The sequence below is a fragment of the Medicago sativa genome, chromosome 4, assembly GCF_051527215.1.
Source record: "Medicago sativa cultivar Bolivia chromosome 4, Bolivia_mono, whole genome shotgun sequence".
Classification (NCBI taxonomy): domain Eukaryota; kingdom Viridiplantae; phylum Streptophyta; class Magnoliopsida; order Fabales; family Fabaceae; genus Medicago; species Medicago sativa.
In genome coordinates this window covers 15,082,858-15,103,099 of record NC_140752.1, presented here as the reverse complement: position 1 = coordinate 15,103,099, position 20,242 = coordinate 15,082,858, and the positions used below count along the sequence as shown (strand labels likewise).

The following is a 20,242-nucleotide window of genomic DNA, read 5'->3' as shown; positions in this document are numbered from 1 at the left end:
AAACAAACTATGGCCTATGGCCAAACAAATTAGCTATACAAAAGATCAAATTTATTCCTATGAGCAAATTAGTTAATTTTTGCTCAAAAAAAATAATGTGGAAGTTAATTTTGGAGTTGCATTTATATATTGGTGGTTATATAGATGCCAAAAAGCAACAGACACTCTTACATGTTTATTGTTAGTATTATTAATTTGCTAAACATTCATCGAGTCGTTTCAAACCATATAAATCCATAAGGTACGTTAAAAATCCTCAAAAACCAAACTATAAAATCCTGATCGTAAAAAATCTTACAAAAAATTGGTAATGCTAATGCGCATGTAGAACTTGCAGTTCAAAGAATCGGTAAAATTTTCACTACACGTTTGAATGCATCCAAAAACAGCATCTACAAAATATTTCACATTTTACTGTCATTCTCAACAAAGTAAACAACACTGGACTCGATGCTGCTCCTTTTTTTAATATTAAAATAATAAAGGAGCAACATCCTATTTACAAAGTTTCACGCTGCAAAGGGGCAAAGACTAGTGAAAATGAATGGGACAAAAACAATGACCTTACAATATTAAAAAAGATGTATCAAAAATCACCAGCCCAAGTAACAAGCTTCAAAATCACCCTGCAAGAAGAGTTTATTAACATGTTAGATGCAACTGAATAAGAAACTCATTAGTTTAAATATTCCATTAAAACAATTCCACAAGATAGTCACAGTAAATCAATATTATTTTTATTCTGATCTGTCATTGAAATGTCTTGTGCCAGATATTTACATCGGGAATATGGAAAGAAGGAAATGAGAAAACTTAAAATAAATGTAGGGTTTTAGTTCATAAGCCTTAAGGTACAATGCTTAACTCTTACCACCGCACTAGCACCTTAAGGTACAGCTGTTCCCAAGGAGATTCAAACTCAGTACCTTAAGGTACAATGCTTAACTCTTACCACTGCACTAGCACCTCAAGCGTACATACAGTGTTCATCTGGAACATGTAGGGTTTTAGTTCATAAGCCTAAAATTTGACACTCGGTATGTGATCCCGTCATCAATCTTGTATTATTCTCGGGTTAATGAAAACAAACAACGCCTAATATTATTGGTTTTAGTGAACTTTAACACATCAGTGAATTTGGGGGGTGGGAGGGAATCAAACAGAAAAGCCAAGAAAACAGATGTTAAAATGAGGAATTATACCGTATAGGAAGTATGAATCTATAGACAGGAGGACCGAGAGCATGCACATAGCACCACTAGATCACAAAAATGACACACCCAGCTATGGCATTTTTAATGCCTGCTTCAATTGTGCTAACGCAGATGGATGAATACTGCTCATTGCAGCATTAAAAGATTCTCCATGAATAGCAGCACAAGTTTGTAGATTATCTCTGACAGAGTCCTCAAGGGACAGCTGGTTTATACGGTCTGATAATTTGATCTATAGTCAAAACAAACAAATGCATCAATTCATTTGTTTTTTTTTCTTCTTTCTTTCATACAAACATTGAAACATTCCAGAATGGATATAACATATAGCTTTCATAATCACTAACCTGTCTTTTTCTGAATTCTTTACCAGGAATAGTGCCCTCATCAGGAGATGTACTGGAGCTCATCTCACCACTGTTAATAAGAACATACATAAATAATTATGTTCGTAAAACATGATAGTTGACAATTAAAACAAGGGATAACACCTATAGAGTCTAAAATCTGGGTTACTTTCAGAACTAAAGCCAGCAGTTAACGAATAATATATATTCTGAAATATTGGACTACACAACACATTAAAAGAGGATTCTGGTCAAGATTCAGCCCAAGTCTCAACTAATCTGGATGAAGTGCAAAAAACAGGAAAATATTACAAGTACAAAAAGCTAACCTGGACTCTTCCTCCGTCAAGTCGTCGTTTCTGCCCAGAATTACACTAGTGCAAACACTGCACAACAAAACATACACTGGGGTCATTTGCTCCTTACTTGCACTAAGGTACTCCCTTCGAACTTATAATTATATATAAGCAAAAAACAACTAATTTTAATGTAGATTAACTAAGAATGTTAGTTAATGTCTTTTAATTTTCTTGATATAATAAAAACATAATTGTTTCCCCATATTACCATTTCTCTTCCTTTAATTTTCTATGAAAACTTCTTATATATGTACACCAATTAAATGTAAATGATATTTTTGAAGTGATAACATTAAATATGAAGTTTGAAATTTGCTTATATTTGAGTCCACCAAATATGACTATTTTTTTGCTGTTATTTGAGTCCGGGCGAACTATAATATTTAAAGGTGTATTAGTACCTTAAAATTTGATCAAGTTTGTCAAGAACTTGAGGCATCCTTAACGTCAGAATTATTGAGAGGGCTAAGCCAATTGTCTTCTTCTGGATGGAAGAAACATTATCTACCTGGAAATTTTATATGTTGCATAAGAAAACAGATGCAAAATATAGTGAAACCCTGTGTCTTAACCACACAACTAGGCCTCTTAATATAGGCTCAAAAGCAATAAATAAAATAATTATTGAATATTCTATTCCTATTTACACAATAGGATACATAGATCCTAATCTTATTTTCAAGAATATATATCAACAATAAAATGATATGCATAGCCTTACACTTAACCATTGACTAAAAACAAAACCGGGTGATTTTAAAAAAGATCAACAGTGGCAATAATTTCAACAAGGGCAACATGAACACTATGCCACAATAAAGTCAAACGTGAAACTTGTTTTCCAGGTTTGTCCAAGCACTCTTGATAGAAAGAAAAAAAAAAAAGTTTGTCCAATCACAAACTAGATACAAATATGCAATATATGGAGAACCCAAACACCATCTTTAAAGCATATAACGACACCAACCTTGTCAACCCAAATGTCAACCAGACAAAGAAGTATATTTTCTTGAACTGGGATAGATGCCGTCTGAAGCAGTTGAGAAGTCGATGGATCTGATGCTAATTGACCAAGTGAGTTTGTATTCATCACCAAAAGCCTTGCCAGGATGGCGGCAGAAGATGCTTTAACAGATGTTTTAGAGGGGTCCCGGTCGTCTCCTCCACTCAAACATATGACAATTAATTTCTGGAGAAAATAAAATGATACAAGAGTTGACAGTTATGTCTATAGATTTTTAACTATAAACAATAAATAAGTTGACCACACACATATCTTTAAAGGACATAACTAGACTTACTTGTAATGTATTGCTGATAAGTGGCGGCACTTCCATGGGGAAACACTGTACAGAGGAAAAATCAAATAAATGTACTATTTTTGAAATGATATCAGAAAAAAGGTACAAAATAATACTACCTTCAAAATTTAGACACAAGCAACGAAATTTATGAAACCGAAATAGGATTATTGATGGCAGTTCATGGCAACAAGGCAAAAATATGCCATAATAGCAGGTGGCAATGCAGTCTATGGCAGAGGGAGAACAGCTATAATAACATATATAATTTAAAAAAATAGAGAATATATAAAGGTGAGTTATTCATATTACTCTTTAAGGTCAAATACAACCTAGGGTGCTTTAAGTTTAATGTTTGTACTCGATTAATCCTTAGTTTTTTTAGTTTCATTTATGTCGGTAAAAGTGAACAAGTTGGTCCTTTAATTATTTTTTTGTAACAAATTGATCCCTTTTTTCATACAACTGTGTTAGCAATAAACATCCACATAACACTTTCTAACTGAGTTTGATGGAAAGAGGGTAATGGTGCATATATTTTATGACCTAAAGAACTAGATGCACACTTTTACTAACATAAAGGACCAATTTGAAACTAAAAGGACTAATCCGGTACAAACGTTAAACTTAAAGGACCCCAGGATGCATTTGGCCACTCTTTAAATTGAGTTACTCATTTAATAGGAGTTGGATCCTTATTTCTATTCAACTTATCATGATTTGTTTTACATTTTACATAAAGTGATAGGTGATAGCTGATAATTCTTTTAAAGGATTCATAAAGGAAAAAAAAAATAAAACAAAGGAATATATCAAGTTGATGGTTGAATAAAGGGAATTGGGGTGAATTAAAAACTTTTGTAACCAGCTTATAAAAGTCAGGCAGCACGTTTCAAAACAAAAGGTTGGGGATATTTGCTGCTGTAACCGCTCGTTGCATGCCTTGATCTACTACTGTTCGAATAGCATTTGCTGCTGCGGTTTGAGCGGCAAATGGTGTCCCCCTTTACCATTCTGTATAAATGGTTTATTCTATTTGTACAGATATGGTGGAGGGGCACATTCAATCTCTGTTTTCCATTAATTGTCAATTCTTCTTCTTATCGCGGGGCTTTTTCATTCCGTCGAAAATCAATTTTACGATATAGACGCTTATGACCTCCCCCTCCGTTATTTTGTCAAGTTGGAAATTTTTCATTATTGATATTTGATTATGAGTTATTAAACGGTAAAGTGAATAAAAATTTCCACTCCTATGAAAAAAAACATTGGCGCGTGTGTAAACGAGGTGCTCTACCAACTGAGCTATAGCCCTTGTGCTTTTGATACATATTTTATTCGATAAATAAATTCGAGCAGGGGGAATACAGGTCTTGGAAGATTTCAGAGTTACTACGTTGCAAGTCATATTGTCAACAGGTTGTGCTTTTACTACTAGTATAAGTGCTTGACCTTGTTAGTAGCATAAATAGAGGTCTGAGGTTAGGTTATTGTATTTCTTTTGACTGCACAGTGGAGGCCAAGTTACATTAGTCTAAATGAAAGGATCGCAGATATCCTACTCACTCTAAATACATGGTTTAGCTAGCCTATACAGTGATGATAGAATATCTACAACCTTTCAACAATATACTGTTTCGTATTTCTCTTTTTTCCATCTTCATCCAAAAGCTGTAACTCTTTACAAGATAAACTATATATCGAAAATCCCAGTAGCTAATAACAATTGATGAGTTGGGAATAACATACCTGAATTAAGATATCGACAACAGGAAGAACAGAAAGTAGACCTTTGTCGCTGACATTCCCAACAACTAAATCAAGAATGTTAGCAATATTTGTAGCATGCATGCTTAGAAAGTCATTTCCTCCCAAAATTATGTAATCTTCAATTATGTTCACTGCAACCTGTACATCATATAAAGTGAATGTAAAAACAATTAACCAAGATATTAAAATAAGGTCAATAAAAATGTGCTGCTATGGTAAGGGAGTAAATAAATCAGCAATAATATGTAAGAGTAAAGGTCATAAACGAAGCGAAGGTTTCAAGCAGCTAAACACAGCACAAAGAACAGAGAAATGCCCTTGGCTTAAATATGGATACCACTACATCAAATGAAGAAATGAATGATTAATTTTTTTTTTTTGGCCTTAAGCCACACATATCTAGATACCAGTTGAGTTGCTCGAAACTGAAAGATAACTCTATTGATTTTAATTCCATATATATATATATATATATATATATATATATATATATATATATATATATATATATATATATATAGGATAATAACACAGTTCCCAATACAATGTTCTTTAACCAGTGTTTCTTATATATAAAAACAAGGGTCATGCTAAGTAGTGCCTCCGGAGCACTAGTTAAGGAAACAAAAAAGGTAAGTTTTGCATTGAAAACAACATTTTCTACACTCTTAAGTATTAGATTACACAAGTTCCAAGAAATTCTTACTATACTTGTTTCCTTAACTAGTGCCCTTGGGGCACTGGTTAGCATTTTCCATAAAACAATTATCTAAATATATTATAAGGCACGAAAACAGTGGCAGGAAGGGGAACTAGAAACAGAAGAAATTTATTGTCATTAAATTCAAATATTACAAACTATTAAGAAGGATCTAGAGATTAATGAATTGGAGGAAGACATGGTTTTTGATAAAACACTATGGCGTTGTTAGATTCATGTAGCCAAACCCACTTAGTGGGATAAGGATTGGTTGTTGTTGTAAATTCAAATATTATGTACACCACATATCACAAGTACATGAAACAGTTGTCTCAATTCAACAATCATCTTTCTTTTGAAAGCAAAGACGTAGTTAATTTTAAAATTTATTTGTATGAAGCTAAGACTAACCTGCAAATGGTCGAAGTTTCTCTGCATAATCTCCACAAGGCGTGAAAAATATGATAACAATTGAGGCACAATTGACGGAGCTTGGGAAAGTGTGGCCTCCCATAACTGAAAGGTTAGAATCTTCATGATCTATTCTCTCACAAAAATGTAACACATCTACTTGGTTAAAAACAAGACAACGGGATTACCAGCATGCTATCTTCAAGAAGATTGATTTCATCAGGACTATTAATATCAATTCCATGCATGCTCCAGAAGTGGCAGTAGTATATTGTAGCAAATGGGTGATTGATAACCAAGTGCAATCACAAAGTTTTTCAAAGCAACCAGAAGCTGAATCTGCAACAGACTTTCACCAGAAGCTTCCTCCCAAACCTTGCCATAATATTAGCAATAGAGAAATAAGACAAATTCAAGTTTGCTAAAATGAACAAAACATAGTATACAAAATAAATAGAATCATGCTTATGTTACCTTTTGAAAAAACTGCACCAACTTGTTTGCAAATGGAGCAACTTGACTAACATGTCCGATAAGGGTAGAAATCAAATTCAAAATCTGAACCTGAAAAATATTTTAAGAAAAATATCAACTACAATTCACTAATGGAACAAATTCGGAAAGAAAAATCATATTTAGACTACTATTACACGTGATCTTGCCAACCTTCGCTTAATTCTAGATATCTATTACAAAAAGAAAAGGCTAAAAGAATGACTAAAGAAAGGGTACCCAGCTGGATACCTGGTCACAACAGATTACAACAACAACTAAGCCTTATCCTACTAAGTGGGGTCGGCAACCTGGATCAAATTGCGCCAAAACATATATGGAGCCAACTCATTAATCTCTTAAGTAGTTCCTAATAATTTTTCTAGGTCTTTTTCATTTAACTCTTGTGATTTGACTATCCTCCATCTGACCTACTCTTCTTACCACAGAATCTACAGGCCTTCTCTCTACATGCCCAAACCACCTAAGCCTATTTTCCACCATCTTTTCTACTATGGGTGCTACTCCCCACTCTCTCTCTAATGTGGTCATTTCTAATCCTATCTAGTATTACCACACATCCAACGCAACATCCTCATCTCCTCTACGCTTATTTTATTCACGTGTTTGGTTCTTAACCGCCCAAAATTCCGTTCCATACAACATCGCCGGTCTTACAGCCAAATATAGAAACAGCTAAACCATCAAATAACTCCAAAAGCTAAGACATATAAACAGCTAGTTATGATTCTAAAGGAAGCCAAACATTCAACAACATCCAAGCCCTATCCTACTTGGTGAGGTTGACTTCATGGATCAACCAATACCATTAGGAACTACTATACCTCGTTTTCATTTAAGTATTTAAGGTAAGCTGCAGTGACCAGAAGCACAAGCAGAAAATAGTGTTAGAAGAAATAGACCAAAACTTTAGCATGATTCAACCTACTGCCAACTATAAATCTACATGTTACATCTATCCAAGGGAAAAAATAAAAAAGTTCACTACGATCAATGAAGATTGCAAGGATCGGTCATTGAGCACTTCAACCCTAATCCTGACAGACTCAAATCCTCATTGTTGCTGATATTTTATAACCATACTTGGTATGAGATTTTGTACACTATACAACCTTCTGCTTCCCCAAAAAATCTCCTTGAAAATTCTTTGCCGGATCACACCACAGCCTTTTTGGGTTTGGCCACATGACAGGCCACATCCATTATTAAATACACCCCATTTTATAACAACTCTTCTGCTTGTTTTTTATAACCATCATCACCATAAGAAATCAATTCATTACTCTCTACTTTGGAGGGGAACCAAAAGAAAGGTTTAATGGCTATGATTTCCAGCTATAATCCCTCCTCTCCTCTGCATGAATCTTAATCACCGAACAGAAGAGGATTATTCCCATTCATCCCCGTCATTACACATTTCCCAAACAGTCTAAATGAATTTATGTTTCCATCAAGAAATAAAAAGTTGCACAGAAGTAGATTTTACCTTTGAATCAAATTCTTGGACATCCTCAAACAACTTAAAACATGAGTCCCAACAGAGGGGAAGAAGATCAACAAACTCCCTCTCTGAAAAGTTTGCATCTTCAACATGTAAGCACAGGGATCGACAGGCTGCCAGCTAAAAAAAATAACTTGCATTAGATTGGAAGAATCAAAACAAAGATAATGAAGCACAAATATATTGATCGAGCGGAGAAACAGAAGTAAAGTCAATAGCACCATGTTACATACCCGGACAGATAAATCTTTACCCTGTAATAATCTGATTAGTGCACAATATACAGGCCTTTTTGTTTCATCTTTAATCTGTGAAGAATGGAGAAGGCATGATATAGTAAACACTAATGGAATGTTCCTTATTTGAAAATTTTAGACAGTAAAAGAGTAACTAATTATTTACACTAATAAACATGTTCTATATTTACATTGAAATTATTAAACCTGTACATGTTTTGAATTGCAATATTTAGGTCGTGAGAGAAAGCAATGCATCATATCTTGAGCAAATTACTTATGAAATTGTGGAAATTTACTCACAAAGCAACTAAATCAATTACATACCTCAGAAACCCACTGTCCCAATATTACCGCAACTTTACGATGAATAATAAACAGGTTTGGATGATCATTTGAAAGTTCGTGCGATAAAGCACCATTAAATCTGCAAATAAATGTTTTAGAACAAATTTTCAGAGTACTGTGCACCAGGCAGAGCCTAACATAAGAAGAGTCTATTATCAATAATATAATGAACTACAAAATTGAACCATTACATAAATTAACTCTCAAGACCTGTTGCAGTTTGTTAGGAGTCCCAAATTGAGTAGATAAAAGCACTCAATGTGGTGTGCTTAAGCCATGAGGCTCTCCCACCTAACGGACTATTCTTTAGGGCTGGGTTCTCCTTATGGGCTTAGGTCCTAATAATTAGTGCTTTCTTGAGTGTTCGACTATGGAAAGGGCTGGATTAAGGCTCACCACCGAATACTGATGATAGATGAGTGAAGCCACCAAAGAGGAAAGGGCAACCACCGGGTCAATGTCGATAGAATGAAAGCCGCCGTGTGCGTCGTCTCTTAAAGGGTGTGGCATTGTTAGGAGTCCCACATTGAGTAGATAAAAGCACTCAATGTGGTACTTAAGCCACAAGGCTCTCCCGCTAATAGACTAGCCTTTTGGGTTGGACTCTCGTGTGATTAAGTCCTAACACAGTTTACGGTCATAAAATATCTCTTTTCAAATATGTGTTATGTGCATATCTAAGTCTGAAACTGCCTCTCCTCTATTTATCCACTGCCCAGCTTTGTGATTCCTTAAGAAAAGGCATTTTGGAATTTCTCGTAAATCATGGGTATGTGCTTGGATCAGCTTCTACGCATTATATTCAAGGGTTTGATGACAAGGATAATAACATTTTGTTGCAATGTCCTGCATAAGGTGTTTTCTGTTTTGATTGGACAGGAATGCCTGCATTTTCAAAGGTGTATCTTCTCCTCTGACTTAATATAGAATAGAATCGTTTTTATGGTTTCTCTTTGGTGCTTAGCTCATAGATTTTGAACACGATAAGTATTTTATACACGGGAAGAGACTGGACAGCTCTGCTACACTGACTAAATTTTAAGGGTTCCTTCTGTTTTCTTTCTTCATTTTATCTTTATTGAGGATTTTTTATCTACCAACCTCTTGAACTTCTATCCCCTGTCCTCTAACAGAATCAAATATGGATCTTACATAAACATACAAATTAACAAAATATAATAGATAGCATAGTAGCTTTAGACTCACCAGTCTTTAAAGCTCAGATAGTTTGAGAGTTCATAATAAACATAGGCAGCAGCACCATAAGCAGCATCTTTAAGAAGCAATGCAGAAGTAATTTCTGTCACTGTAGTCGGGCAATTGTTCATGGTCTCTTGAAGAAGAGAAACGACAACAGGAGCTAGCAGCTAAATTAACGGTCAAGATCACACATACATATTAGTCTATAGTTAATATAGTCATTAAAATATTTCAGAGAGAAAATACAAGAAAATCTGTGATGTTTAAATGTCACTTACTTGGCCATTATTTTCAAACAATACAATGTAGAGAGCTTCAGCACATGGCCTCAATTTTTCTGTCCACTGGACCATATCCTGCTCGTGATGAAAAGACTCAGGGTTACGGTACCACTCCTCCAAATCACTTGCTGTCAGAACAAAATACCTGTTGGGAGCTAAGGGCATTGTTTAGTCTGGAAATAGAGAGCATAATCATGAGGATATTTATAACTGACTCTTGATGCAAATGAAAATTATGTAGCTGAACCTCAGTAGCTCGTCAGCATGAAAAATGTACACGAAGAACAGAAAGTTGGTCAACTTCAAAAGTAACATTTTAAGACATCTTCTCAATCAATAATATGCAAACATGTTGAATATGTGCACACACACTCTTACATGACAGTAACATTGCTGAATTGCGCACTAAATCTTGAAGTTGAAAGCAGTGAATTAGGTTTTGCAATGCAGAATAGTAGTTTTGTTTTATATCTACATGCAAGTAGACTTTGTCCTGCATAATGGTAGGACTCCTATGGGGATGAATTTCGAGAACTAAAGAGGTTTACAATTCGCGCTGAAAAATTGGCTCATAGTTCCTGTGTATGAGCGCAATAGGACTTCATTTGAAACCGTGTTTTTCATTTTCTAGGTCCCTACAATGAGAAGATGTAGCTTGCAAGAATAAAAGTGATTATGATGAAGAACCTTTTTTATATAGGTATATCTTTGAGGTTGAGAAGGCTTTGATAATTATGTTGAAGAAACTTTTATCTAGGGAAGAGTTTGATGATGATAATGTTGGATATGATATTGATGATGGCAAAGATGATGTTGTAAGAGGATTGGACATTTGAAGGCATAATCATATGTTTTTTTAATTGTTTTCACTTATGAAACTTATGTCTTATGTTTTATGTAGAAGGGTCTTATATGCGTACTTAGCTAATTTGCATTATTGAGTTGGATCCGGCTCTTCTAAAGTGAGCAACTCACTTTAGAGTGTAAAGTGAGTAATATCGACCATTAATTAACAGATCAAAAGTAGATATTGTACGATAGATCATAAGAATCACGAGTTTGTTAAAATAAAAACCCCTGACTTACTCACTTTGCCTTTTAGAGGATCCAAACCCTATGGAGTTATAATTTGGAATGTTGTATTATTATTATTATGTTACTATGTTATATTGTGCATGTATTATTTATATATTTTTTTAATGTTTCTTATTTATGGTAAACTCATGTGTGTGTTCAGAGGTAGAGTCCACATACCCTCCAAAATCTTTCAAAGACTTTTGAATCTGACAACTGTGCATAAACAAACATATGCCACATCTTTAGAGCTTACTCAGCTGAGAAAACAAGACATGCTGGTCAAATAAACAATCCAAGAAGAGCTTGTGAAGTGAATACCTTGTTATCAATACATTACACAGAAGGACTATCCGCTCATTGGGGAGAAGGGTGGTTACAACACCACCAACTGCACTGGAAATATTCTTCTTCATCTGCTCTAGTGTAACTCCTTTTTCATCCACCACCCGACCAGTAAGACTCGGTTTGTATTCCTTACATTCCAGAATACTCTTAATCATCACCATACATTGAATGATAAATTGTTCAAATGACATTAGATTTGGCTCGGGATCTATTATTCTATTCAAACAGAAGTCCATGACCGATGAAAGCACAAATTTATCCCCAAAGGAGTAAGGATGTCTTCCCTGAATGGCAACTAAAATTTTCATCAATTTGGTACATGCCCTCTTTATAAAGTCCCAAAATTTAGGATACTGCTTTTCAAAAGACGAATCTGCAGGCAAAGCAAATGTCCCCTGGGAGGTAAGACTAAAAGCAAGAAATAAGTAGCATTTTATGGACAAGAAAAAGCGCAAAAAGTGAACAAATGCTATTTATTTTTTTCTTGCCACCAATATGAGAAAAGCACAAAAAGGGAACAAATGGTAATTATTTTTTCTTGCCACCAATATGAGAACTAGGCATTGTAGAGTGAGGAGGGAAGGAAATATTTAAAGGTTCAAATTTTAAAGGAAATATTTACTGTTACTTGCACAAATCTGTCAAGACAACATATTTTAACATTCAGCAAGTAAAAACAATTTTGCAAGCCAAACATACCCTTAGCCTAGGAACGCACACTTTGTTAAACAAGCTACTAAATGGAAAAAGGAAGCCTAGTGTTATTTTATATATAAGTTCCCAAATTTTATTTTTTTTAATAATATAGCTTCCCAAATATTACTGATACTTTTTCAAAAGGGTCTTATAATTATGGACGGAGGTAGTAATTCTTACTTCTCGTGAGATTAATGAAAAAAATAAGCTGGTCATGTTTAAGGGCATAAGCCAAGTCAATCTTAGGCTAAAAACTACAACCTTGTCTGCTAAATACTACTTGACTAAAACACCTAATAAGAATATAAATATAGCAAAAATATATAGTACAAGTTTGGCAGGGTAGGAAACAGTCACCAGAAAAACAATAATTTAAGAAAATAACATTACAGATCATAGTATCATAGTTTGATGGGAACAATCAGATAGAAGTACATCCCATATCTCCAATAGAACATACAAAGCAATTCGCAACATCAAAAAGCCGCAATAGAGAACGGACTGCCAGCCAAAAATCACCATTTCATGTTGGATATAAGGTGAAATGTCCATTCTTGCTTTTAGTGAAAAGAGGCAGGTGAATTTAAGATTAATCTTTCCACATATCTGCAAACTCATCAGGCTCAAGAGGATTGGCCATCTCATGCATTTTCCTCCTTGTCTTTGCTTTGACCTTCTTTGCAAACGTTCCAGCCTTTTTCTTCTTCTGCAAAGCTCGGATCTACAACAACATAAAAAGGTTAAAAATATAACCAATATGTAGTTATTTTCAGTAGAAAATTACAAAAATTATAAGTGTACATTGAGAATATTTTGGTTGTTACCTGGTTTGGCGACACGTAGAGTGGATTCTCATATAAAGTCGGGCCTCCAAAACTGCCACCGAATATTTTAATCGGATTCAAGCAAAACCGTGGACCAACCTAAACAAGTAGTTTGCACACATCAGTTAAATGAATCTTAGGAATTGTCAGATCAAATATAAATCGATAAGCCAATTTGCAGACCTCAATCAATGTCATTTTATCAAGGCTTCCACGGGGTAATTTGTCTGACTCGTTGTGAGGAACAGAGATCTGCATGAGAATAAAAATGTGTTTTATTATGTAACATAGTTCAGTAAGCATCAATGACAACATAAAGTAGAAAATGAGAATAGCATTGCAAAGCCACATCTGCAAAAAATGCAAGTGTGTCAGCATAAAATAATACCTCTATCTTGTTTAAATTATTAAGACCTCCATACATTATAAAATAAGCAAAATTAAGTTCACCGGATTAGTATAAAAGTCATCAATGCATGAATAAGTAACACTGTAGATCCGTCAATCACATGTGGTAGCGTCATGGTGTTTAAGACATGCATACCTATGTGAAGAATCCATTTTCTTTTCTCCTAGACTAGAAGTGTAGACAATGTAATTACATGATAATAGCATCCAGTGGTTTACAAAAAATCAGTTGAAAGCTTTCCATGTAACCATAGCAAAACAATCATTTACTTCTTCGTTGATATAGTATATAAGGTTTTGGTTTGATCTTACATCAAATCTAGACACATGTCATAATATCATATTTCTATTGGTCTTCAAAGTAATTGTGTTTAAGTATATTTTTATTTTCATATACTAAAGCCTGTTTGTAAAGGAACCTAAGGCTAATGCTTTAATTTGAAATGTTCACAAACCCAGTTTATCCATCAGCAATGTTAGCAAAGAAATAGGACATTTAGATTTGTCATCTCAATTTCACTCTAAGTCAAAAACTATGGCTAACCAAAACAATTGGCATAATTATAACCAAGATGCCAGCGCTTATTTGTTTTTAGTAGAGTGATGTTGAAAACAACAAACCAACAGATTTTAAAGTTTAAACTCGAAAATAATGCAAATTTGAAAACAATGTTATGCCAATTATTTAGATCTTTTGCAAATGCAAACACAAACCTGGTAATTTCGGAACCATATATGGTCATCAACAATCGAGAAAACAAAAACGTGGTCATGGAAAGGCTTAGCCTTTCTGTGGTCCTTCGGTGTTTCAAATATCTGGATGAAGAAAAGAAAAACTACGTCAGCAATAATCAAAATTGTGTATACTTTGATTATTCTAATAACCAAGAAAAAAATGAACGTGCGCGCACACAATCCACACCCCTTTTCAAATACATAACTCAAGTACAAGAACCAAAACTACAGAAAATTGTGAACAGGAATAAATGCTTAGCCCGCATTCTACACAATTAAAATTTTAAACTATGACAAGAGCCAAACATAACATTTATAGACTTCTCAAGTCAACGGTGACAGATTAAGAAACTTTTAAGCATATAGATATATGACAATAGATCACAAATACGTCAGAAAAATGCACAATACAACAACTTTCGATCATACTAGGAACTCATATAACGCAACACCCCCAAATCACCACCAAACTAAGATGGTATTATCGAAATGACCTTACCTTTTGAATCCAAAACTGTGCATAGAAGAGTAATCAAACCAAATACCTGTAACAGCATCTCCTTCAACAACTTCCAGTATGCATCTTTTTCAAAATTTGATGAAAATGTCAAAAGAGGACGAGAGCCTTTTAGGTGATTCCCAGTAAGCTTCAATTCTTCCATTGTGTGCACTGGAAAGCAGTGACGGTAAAAGAGAAACTAGTAAAATGGCCTCGGAGAGAAAGAGAGATGGTCATAATTCAAAAAGAAGAATGAAGAACTGGATTACTGATCCTAGAATACTATATAATCATAGCAAGGAAATTGGTTTATGTAGTAACCTTAAGATAACAAACAGATAGATTATTACCGGCACTAACTAAAAATTTAACAGACGGGCCGTTGGGGCATTTTGCCATCCAAAGATAAAGATCTTTTGCCTTCCTGCATTGAAATTCACATACAAAGAAGGTAGATATAAGATAGTTATCCAAATGTCACAAATAGACTAGACTTGCTCGAGATTAATAACTGGAACTCAAACTCGAGATTAAATGGAAAATGTTGTCTCAGTCGCCAGATTTAAAATAAGTAAACTGCGTAAATACATAGAAAACCAATTTGGGAGGGGAAACAAAGGAGTGATCGTGTTCTACACTTTAAAATTTAAAATGGATAAAAAAAATCTACAAGACACAAGAATCAGTTGTGTAATCCATCACAAAAAGGAAACAGATTATATCAATTTGAAATTAACCAACAATAACATATTGCATTAGATCTAAATTTCAACATTTTTTTTAGGGAATCTAAATATCAACATAGACATCAACATTTGTAACAAAATGGAATAATTCTTCACACCATAAACAAACAGTCAATTTTCTAACTCAACAACAACATAGCATAGCTCATAAACATAATGCATAGATGTCACTGAAAAACCTTATGTCATAAAAAATATTTAAAAAGAATACCTCAAAAAATAAACACGACGAACAGTTTTTGAGCTCAACAAGCTCATTCAAGGTGGCGCCTTTAGTTTCTTTCGATTCAACCTTGTTATCCTTTTTGCAATGAGGCAGAAGCGATACCAAGTTCAACATCAAATGTCGGTACCTATAATAAGTTTATGATCAATACCATATTCAAAAGCCAATAACCCACAATAAAAGGAAGAAGTACATTTGTGCTTAATTTCACACACAAACATGAGCGTTCTGACACAATTACTTTGTCACGACCCAAAAACACTAATCGTGACCGGCGCACGAACTAGAACATTCTAGCCCGGCAAGCCTATTGATTCATCTTGACAAACTATAAAATAAAAACAATTCCAATTCAGTTTTCATTTAAAAAAAATATTTACTGAAATTTCGACAGAGTTTCCTCTAAAAATTCAACATTTCCAAGATATGAATCCTGTTTTAAAACCTGTTTCATCATCCAGTATCTCAAATAACATTATTCTCATACTTGTGTTACCATTAGAATCTCAAATACAACTCAAAACAAAACATTTGTAAACAACCAATAGCTGCAGATACATTGATCATTCAATTCATACACATAGGAAACCTACCAAAAGATTGACACTGGTAGATCTTTAACCTTGCTAGAAGCTTTCTACGCAATTGACTTTGAATCTGTAAAAATATAAGAAAAAGGGGTAAGTCACAAGGACTTAGTGAGAGACAACAACCACGACCAACTAGAAGGGAAACACACAAGAGCACGATTATTTTTTTTTTCTCAAAAATTTAATGACAATTTACAAATCACTACAAGAAAATTGTCATTTTGCGACAGGTAAATTAAGGCTTTGCGACAGTTCAAACTGTCGCAATTGGACATTTGCGACAGTTCTGTAACCGACGGGAAAATGCATGTCGCAAAGGTATTTCGCGACGGTTAGGTAAACTGTCGTTACAACCGTCGTAAAACGGATAGCGACAGTTGTAACTGTCGCAATGTGATTTTTTATTTTTGTTTTAATGGCTCTTATAGGCTTGCTGCGACAGTTTAAAACCGTCGCAAATGTATAAATTTCATTGTTTTTAGTAATATTTCTTATTTATCAATTTTCATTAGATTAATTTTGACAGCTGAATAAATAACAATTAATCTTAAATTAAAATGAAACTATTAATCAATAAATACGTAAAATGGAATAATATATAACTGCAAATTACTTAATTTCATTCATATAAACCATCCAAAAGTATGATTGTTGATCCATATACATTGAACTTAATTAAAACTATAAATAAAGTAGCTTAAACATTCAGATCCATACATTGAATGAACTTGATTAAAACTAGAAATAAAGTAGCTTAAACGTTCAAAAACCAAAATACTAGTGAATTTCAATGGTTGACTATACAAAAAAGTACATCATCGTTAGCTCATAATATTTATCTAAATATCCCTAGTGATGTTGCTCATGATTCTCAAGGCGGTAACTAGACTCGGAGGAGCGCACACCATCTCTTGGTGATTCTGTGTTTGTTGGCTGAAAAATAAAATAAGACAATGATTAGCAATATCAAAGTACTCATTAACACTCAAAACAAAAGAAAAACAACAATATTCAAAATAGATAATAAAATAAAACAAACAAGTCAAACAGACCTTGTAAAAATAACACCAAACAACCAAGTAAAAACAAACAAAATCCAAGGTCGAGCTCCAAAGAAGTTGACAACAACAACCTAACCAGCCCCTAAAACTAGAGGTTTTCAAAAAATTTGTTTAGCCTTAACTAAATTACTATTTAAACCTGATCCAAATTTTAAAGCCCTAATCCAATTAAAGCTATTTCATCACATACTAAACTACCTATAATTTGCAGCAAGTATATAAAAAGGTATAGTTAAACTGCTACAACCGATGCAATACATCCTCAATTACGGCAGCAACCATGCATATTTAATTTCAAATTACTACAGCAGGTCCTTACGAGTTTCAAGTTACTGCTTGAAACTTGCAATCCAAATCAATGATTCCACACAACACCAGGACAACCCTAAACTGATGTTGATAATAAAAAATATCATTCGGGAAGTGTATACAATTTGGTTTGGTTTGGTTTATGAACCATGCACACCCCTACCTAAAAATTAACATCCTAATCCAAGCAACAAGAATGCAACTTGTGAAAATACAATTTTACCTGTTTTTCTCTAGAATTCTGCATTTGCATCAAGAATGCCACTTGTTCCTTCAAGATATCAACTTGTGAAACCTTATCCTTAAGTGAATCGATTTCGGCTTGCATTTTCAACATCTTCTCATTAGCCTCAAAGGAAGATGTCGTTCTAGCACGGTGAGAAGTAGAGATTTGAGATGGTGTTATCCCAAGTCCCATAGAATGCACATATCCAGGATGTTCTTTTCCAAACACTTTGACAAATGCTTCATTCTCAGGAGTGTTTTGCATTTCAATTTGCAATTGTTCCTGCATATTATCCAGGGCTCTTATTTGATAAACAAAGGTACTTCACAAGATGTTTATCACTATGTTAGACTTACAAAGCAATCAATCATACATCGAAATTGTTTGTTTAGCAGTTGACATCCACAATGCTACATGAAAAAACAAAAGCAAATACTCTACTTGTATCTATAATAATGGCTGCACAATCTAACCAAACAATATACACACCAGCAGTGAACTTTGTCTGCTTTACAATATTCCAAAATGAATCATTAATCATGTATAGTCAGTTACCTAAGTCAAACTTGTGCATAATCATAATTGTACAATTTCATTCAGGAAAAGGCAATTGCATCCAAGCAAAGAACAGCTAGAACAACATTAACTTGTATCATGGATAAAACATACACATGTCAGTAATAAAAGGAAAAGATGCACTTACAGCTTTTTTCTTGGCCTCTTCATTGACATATAGCCCTTTGGAGTCCTTATGAGAAACTGAAAACATTTCTCCCCTACTGTATTCTCGACCATGTTTCACTTCCTACAAATAACCACATATAATAAGTACTTGTGCAATTAAGTATTTGATCAATGACAGATTGAGTGAATCATACCAACTCATCTTTCTTCCTCGCAAGAGACTTTTTTCCTAGTGTATGAGGGGTCGTTAGTTTTTTCATATTTGCTGCATTTTTTCGCGCCTTCTTTTGCGTGTCTGGCTTCCGCCTATATGCTACAAAAAGAGCCCAATCGGTTGCGTCAATATGACTTGGATAATTCGCAAGATTCACTTCTAATGGGAGATCCCATTTATAATGTTCCTTGAACAACCGACATCTCTCATCCTTCCATTTCCTTCCAATACTTGTCAAAATATAGCTTTTGTGTTCTCCATCATCAACAACAAATTTTGTCTTGAAACATAAACATAAAATAATAGTTACTAAACAAAAGAAACAATAAATCAGAAATATATAGTTGTATATCAATGATACCTTTATTTTTTCATCATAAACTTTAGTTTTTGTTTTCTCTGGAATTTTGTCCCAACTTTCAAACATTATTGGAAAGTCTCTATACATCAACATTTAGGGAATCTAAATATCAACATAGACATCAACATTTGTAACAAAATGGAATAATTCTTCACACCATAAACAAACAGTCAATTTTCTAACTCAACAACAACATAGCATAGCTCATAAACATAATGCATAGATGTCACTGAAAAACCTTATGTCATAAAAAATATTTAAAAAGAATACCTCAAAAAATAAACACGACGAACAGTTTTTGAGCTCAACAAGCTCATTCAAGGTGGCGCCTTTAGTTTCTTTCGATTCAACCTTGTTATCCTTTTTGCAATGAGGCAGAAGCGATACCAAGTTCAACATCAAATGTCGGTACCTATAATAAGTTTATGATCAATACCATATTCAAAAGCCAATAACCCACAATAAAAGGAAGAAGTACATTTGTGCTTAATTTCACACACAAACATGAGCGTTCTGACACAATTACTTTGTCACGACCCAAAAACACTAATCGTGACCGGCGCACGAACTAGAACATTCTAGCCCGGCAAGCCTATTGATTCATCTTGACAAACTATAAAATAAAAACAATTCCAATTCAGTTTTCATTTAAAAAAAATATTTACTGAAATTTCGACAGAGTTTCCTCTAAAAATTCAACATTTCCAAGATATGAATCCTGTTTTAAAACCTGTTTCATCATCCAGTATCTCAAATAACATTATTCTCATACTTGTGTTACCATTAGAATCTCAAATACAACTCAAAACAAAACATTTGTAAACAACCAATAGCTGCAGATACATTGATCATTCAATTCATACACATAGGAAACCTACCAAAAGATTGACACTGGTAGATCTTTAACCTTGCTAGAAGCTTTCTACGCAATTGACTTTGAATCTGTAAAAATATAAGAAAAAGGGGTAAGTCACAAGGACTTAGTGAGAGACAACAACCACGACCAACTAGAAGGGAAACACACAAGAGCACGATTATTTTTTTTTTCTCAAAAATTTAA

General features: G+C 34.0%; 4 protein-coding genes across 6 annotated transcripts in view; all 4 read right to left on the bottom strand.

Annotated features, from left to right (window-relative positions):
- Positions 1 to 496: 496 nt before the first annotated feature.
- LOC146926627 (uncharacterized) lies at positions 497 to 6,314 on the bottom strand. The gene is made up of 10 exons (XM_085700132.1): positions 6,291 to 6,314; positions 6,103 to 6,207; positions 4,971 to 5,129; positions 3,222 to 3,266; positions 2,888 to 3,109; positions 2,322 to 2,428; positions 1,891 to 1,947; positions 1,562 to 1,631; positions 1,203 to 1,446; positions 497 to 626 (listed from the first exon to the last, which is right to left on the bottom strand). The coding sequence occupies exons 1-9, from the start codon at positions 6,294 to 6,296 to the stop codon at positions 1,285 to 1,287; spliced, it is 933 nt and encodes a 310-aa protein (XP_085556258.1). The 5' UTR covers positions 6,297 to 6,314; the 3' UTR covers positions 497 to 626; positions 1,203 to 1,284.
- Positions 6,315 to 6,347: 33 nt separating this feature from the next.
- LOC146926626 (uncharacterized) lies at positions 6,348 to 12,021 on the bottom strand. Its single transcript, XM_085700133.1, has 8 exons — positions 11,577 to 12,021; positions 10,179 to 10,326; positions 9,907 to 10,067; positions 8,680 to 8,779; positions 8,350 to 8,424; positions 8,102 to 8,236; positions 6,577 to 6,666; positions 6,348 to 6,477 (listed from the first exon to the last, which is right to left on the bottom strand). Coding segments are annotated over exons 1-4 (645 nt in total). The 5' UTR covers positions 11,912 to 12,021; the 3' UTR covers positions 6,348 to 6,477; positions 6,577 to 6,666; positions 8,102 to 8,236; positions 8,350 to 8,424; positions 8,680 to 8,778.
- A 621-nt stretch (positions 12,022 to 12,642) lies between these two features.
- On the bottom strand, positions 12,643 to 15,864 carry LOC146926625 (ribosome biogenesis protein BRX1 homolog 2). The gene is made up of 6 exons (XM_085700131.1): positions 15,116 to 15,864; positions 14,812 to 14,936; positions 14,246 to 14,347; positions 13,307 to 13,375; positions 13,124 to 13,222; positions 12,643 to 13,020 (listed from the first exon to the last, which is right to left on the bottom strand). Exons 1-6 carry the CDS (start codon positions 15,162 to 15,164, stop codon positions 12,889 to 12,891), a joined length of 576 nt encoding a protein of 191 aa, XP_085556257.1. The 5' UTR covers positions 15,165 to 15,864; the 3' UTR covers positions 12,643 to 12,888.
- Positions 15,865 to 16,924: 1,060 nt separating this feature from the next.
- Positions 16,925 to 20,242, bottom strand: part of LOC146926619 (uncharacterized) — an 83,720-nt gene continuing 80,402 nt past the window's right edge. For 2 of the 3 annotated variants that reach the window (XM_085700127.1, XM_085700128.1), the window contains 6 exons: positions 20,061 to 20,124; positions 19,453 to 19,594; positions 18,802 to 19,101; positions 18,627 to 18,728; positions 17,921 to 18,205; positions 16,925 to 17,260 (listed from right to left, as the gene is read on the bottom strand). In XM_085700127.1, the coding sequence (XP_085556253.1) occupies positions 17,177 to 17,260; positions 17,921 to 18,205; positions 18,627 to 18,728; positions 18,802 to 19,101; positions 19,453 to 19,581 (900 nt within the window). In that variant the 5' untranslated portion in view covers positions 19,582 to 19,594; positions 20,061 to 20,124 and the 3' untranslated portion in view covers positions 16,925 to 17,176. Of the gene's footprint in view, positions 17,261 to 17,920; positions 18,206 to 18,626; positions 18,729 to 18,801; positions 19,102 to 19,182; positions 19,413 to 19,452; positions 19,595 to 20,060; positions 20,125 to 20,242 lie in introns of those variants that run through there. The other variant, XM_085700129.1, reaches the window with a different exon arrangement.

Coding starts and splice junctions, on each gene's coding strand:
- LOC146926627 (XM_085700132.1), bottom strand. Junction 3,267..4,970: donor TTGTCGATATCTTAATTCAG/GTATGTTATTCC, acceptor TCCTCTGTACAG/TGTTTCCCCATGGAAGTGCC. Junction 1,447..1,561: donor AAGAATTCAGAAAAAGACAG/GTTAGTGATTAT, acceptor TTTTGACTATAG/ATCAAATTATCAGACCGTAT.
- LOC146926626 (XM_085700133.1), bottom strand. CDS start 11,911: ATGAAAATTTTAGTTGCCATTCAGGGAAGACATCCTTACTCCTTTGGG. Junction 10,327..11,576: donor TGTAATGTATTGATAACAAG/GTATTCACTTCA, acceptor AGCTCCCAACAG/GTATTTTGTTCTGACAGCAA. Junction 10,068..10,178: donor TGTTTGAAAATAATGGCCAA/GTAAGTGACATT, acceptor CCGTTAATTTAG/CTGCTAGCTCCTGTTGTCGT.
- LOC146926625 (XM_085700131.1), bottom strand. CDS start 15,164: ATGGCAAAATGCCCCAACGGCCCGTCTGTTAAATTTTTAGTTAGTGCC. Junction 14,348..14,811: donor TGAAGGAGATGCTGTTACAG/GTATTTGGTTTG, acceptor TTCTTCATCCAG/ATATTTGAAACACCGAAGGA. Junction 13,021..13,123: donor TCTACGTGTCGCCAAACCAG/GTAACAACCAAA, acceptor ATGTTGTTGTAG/ATCCGAGCTTTGCAGAAGAA.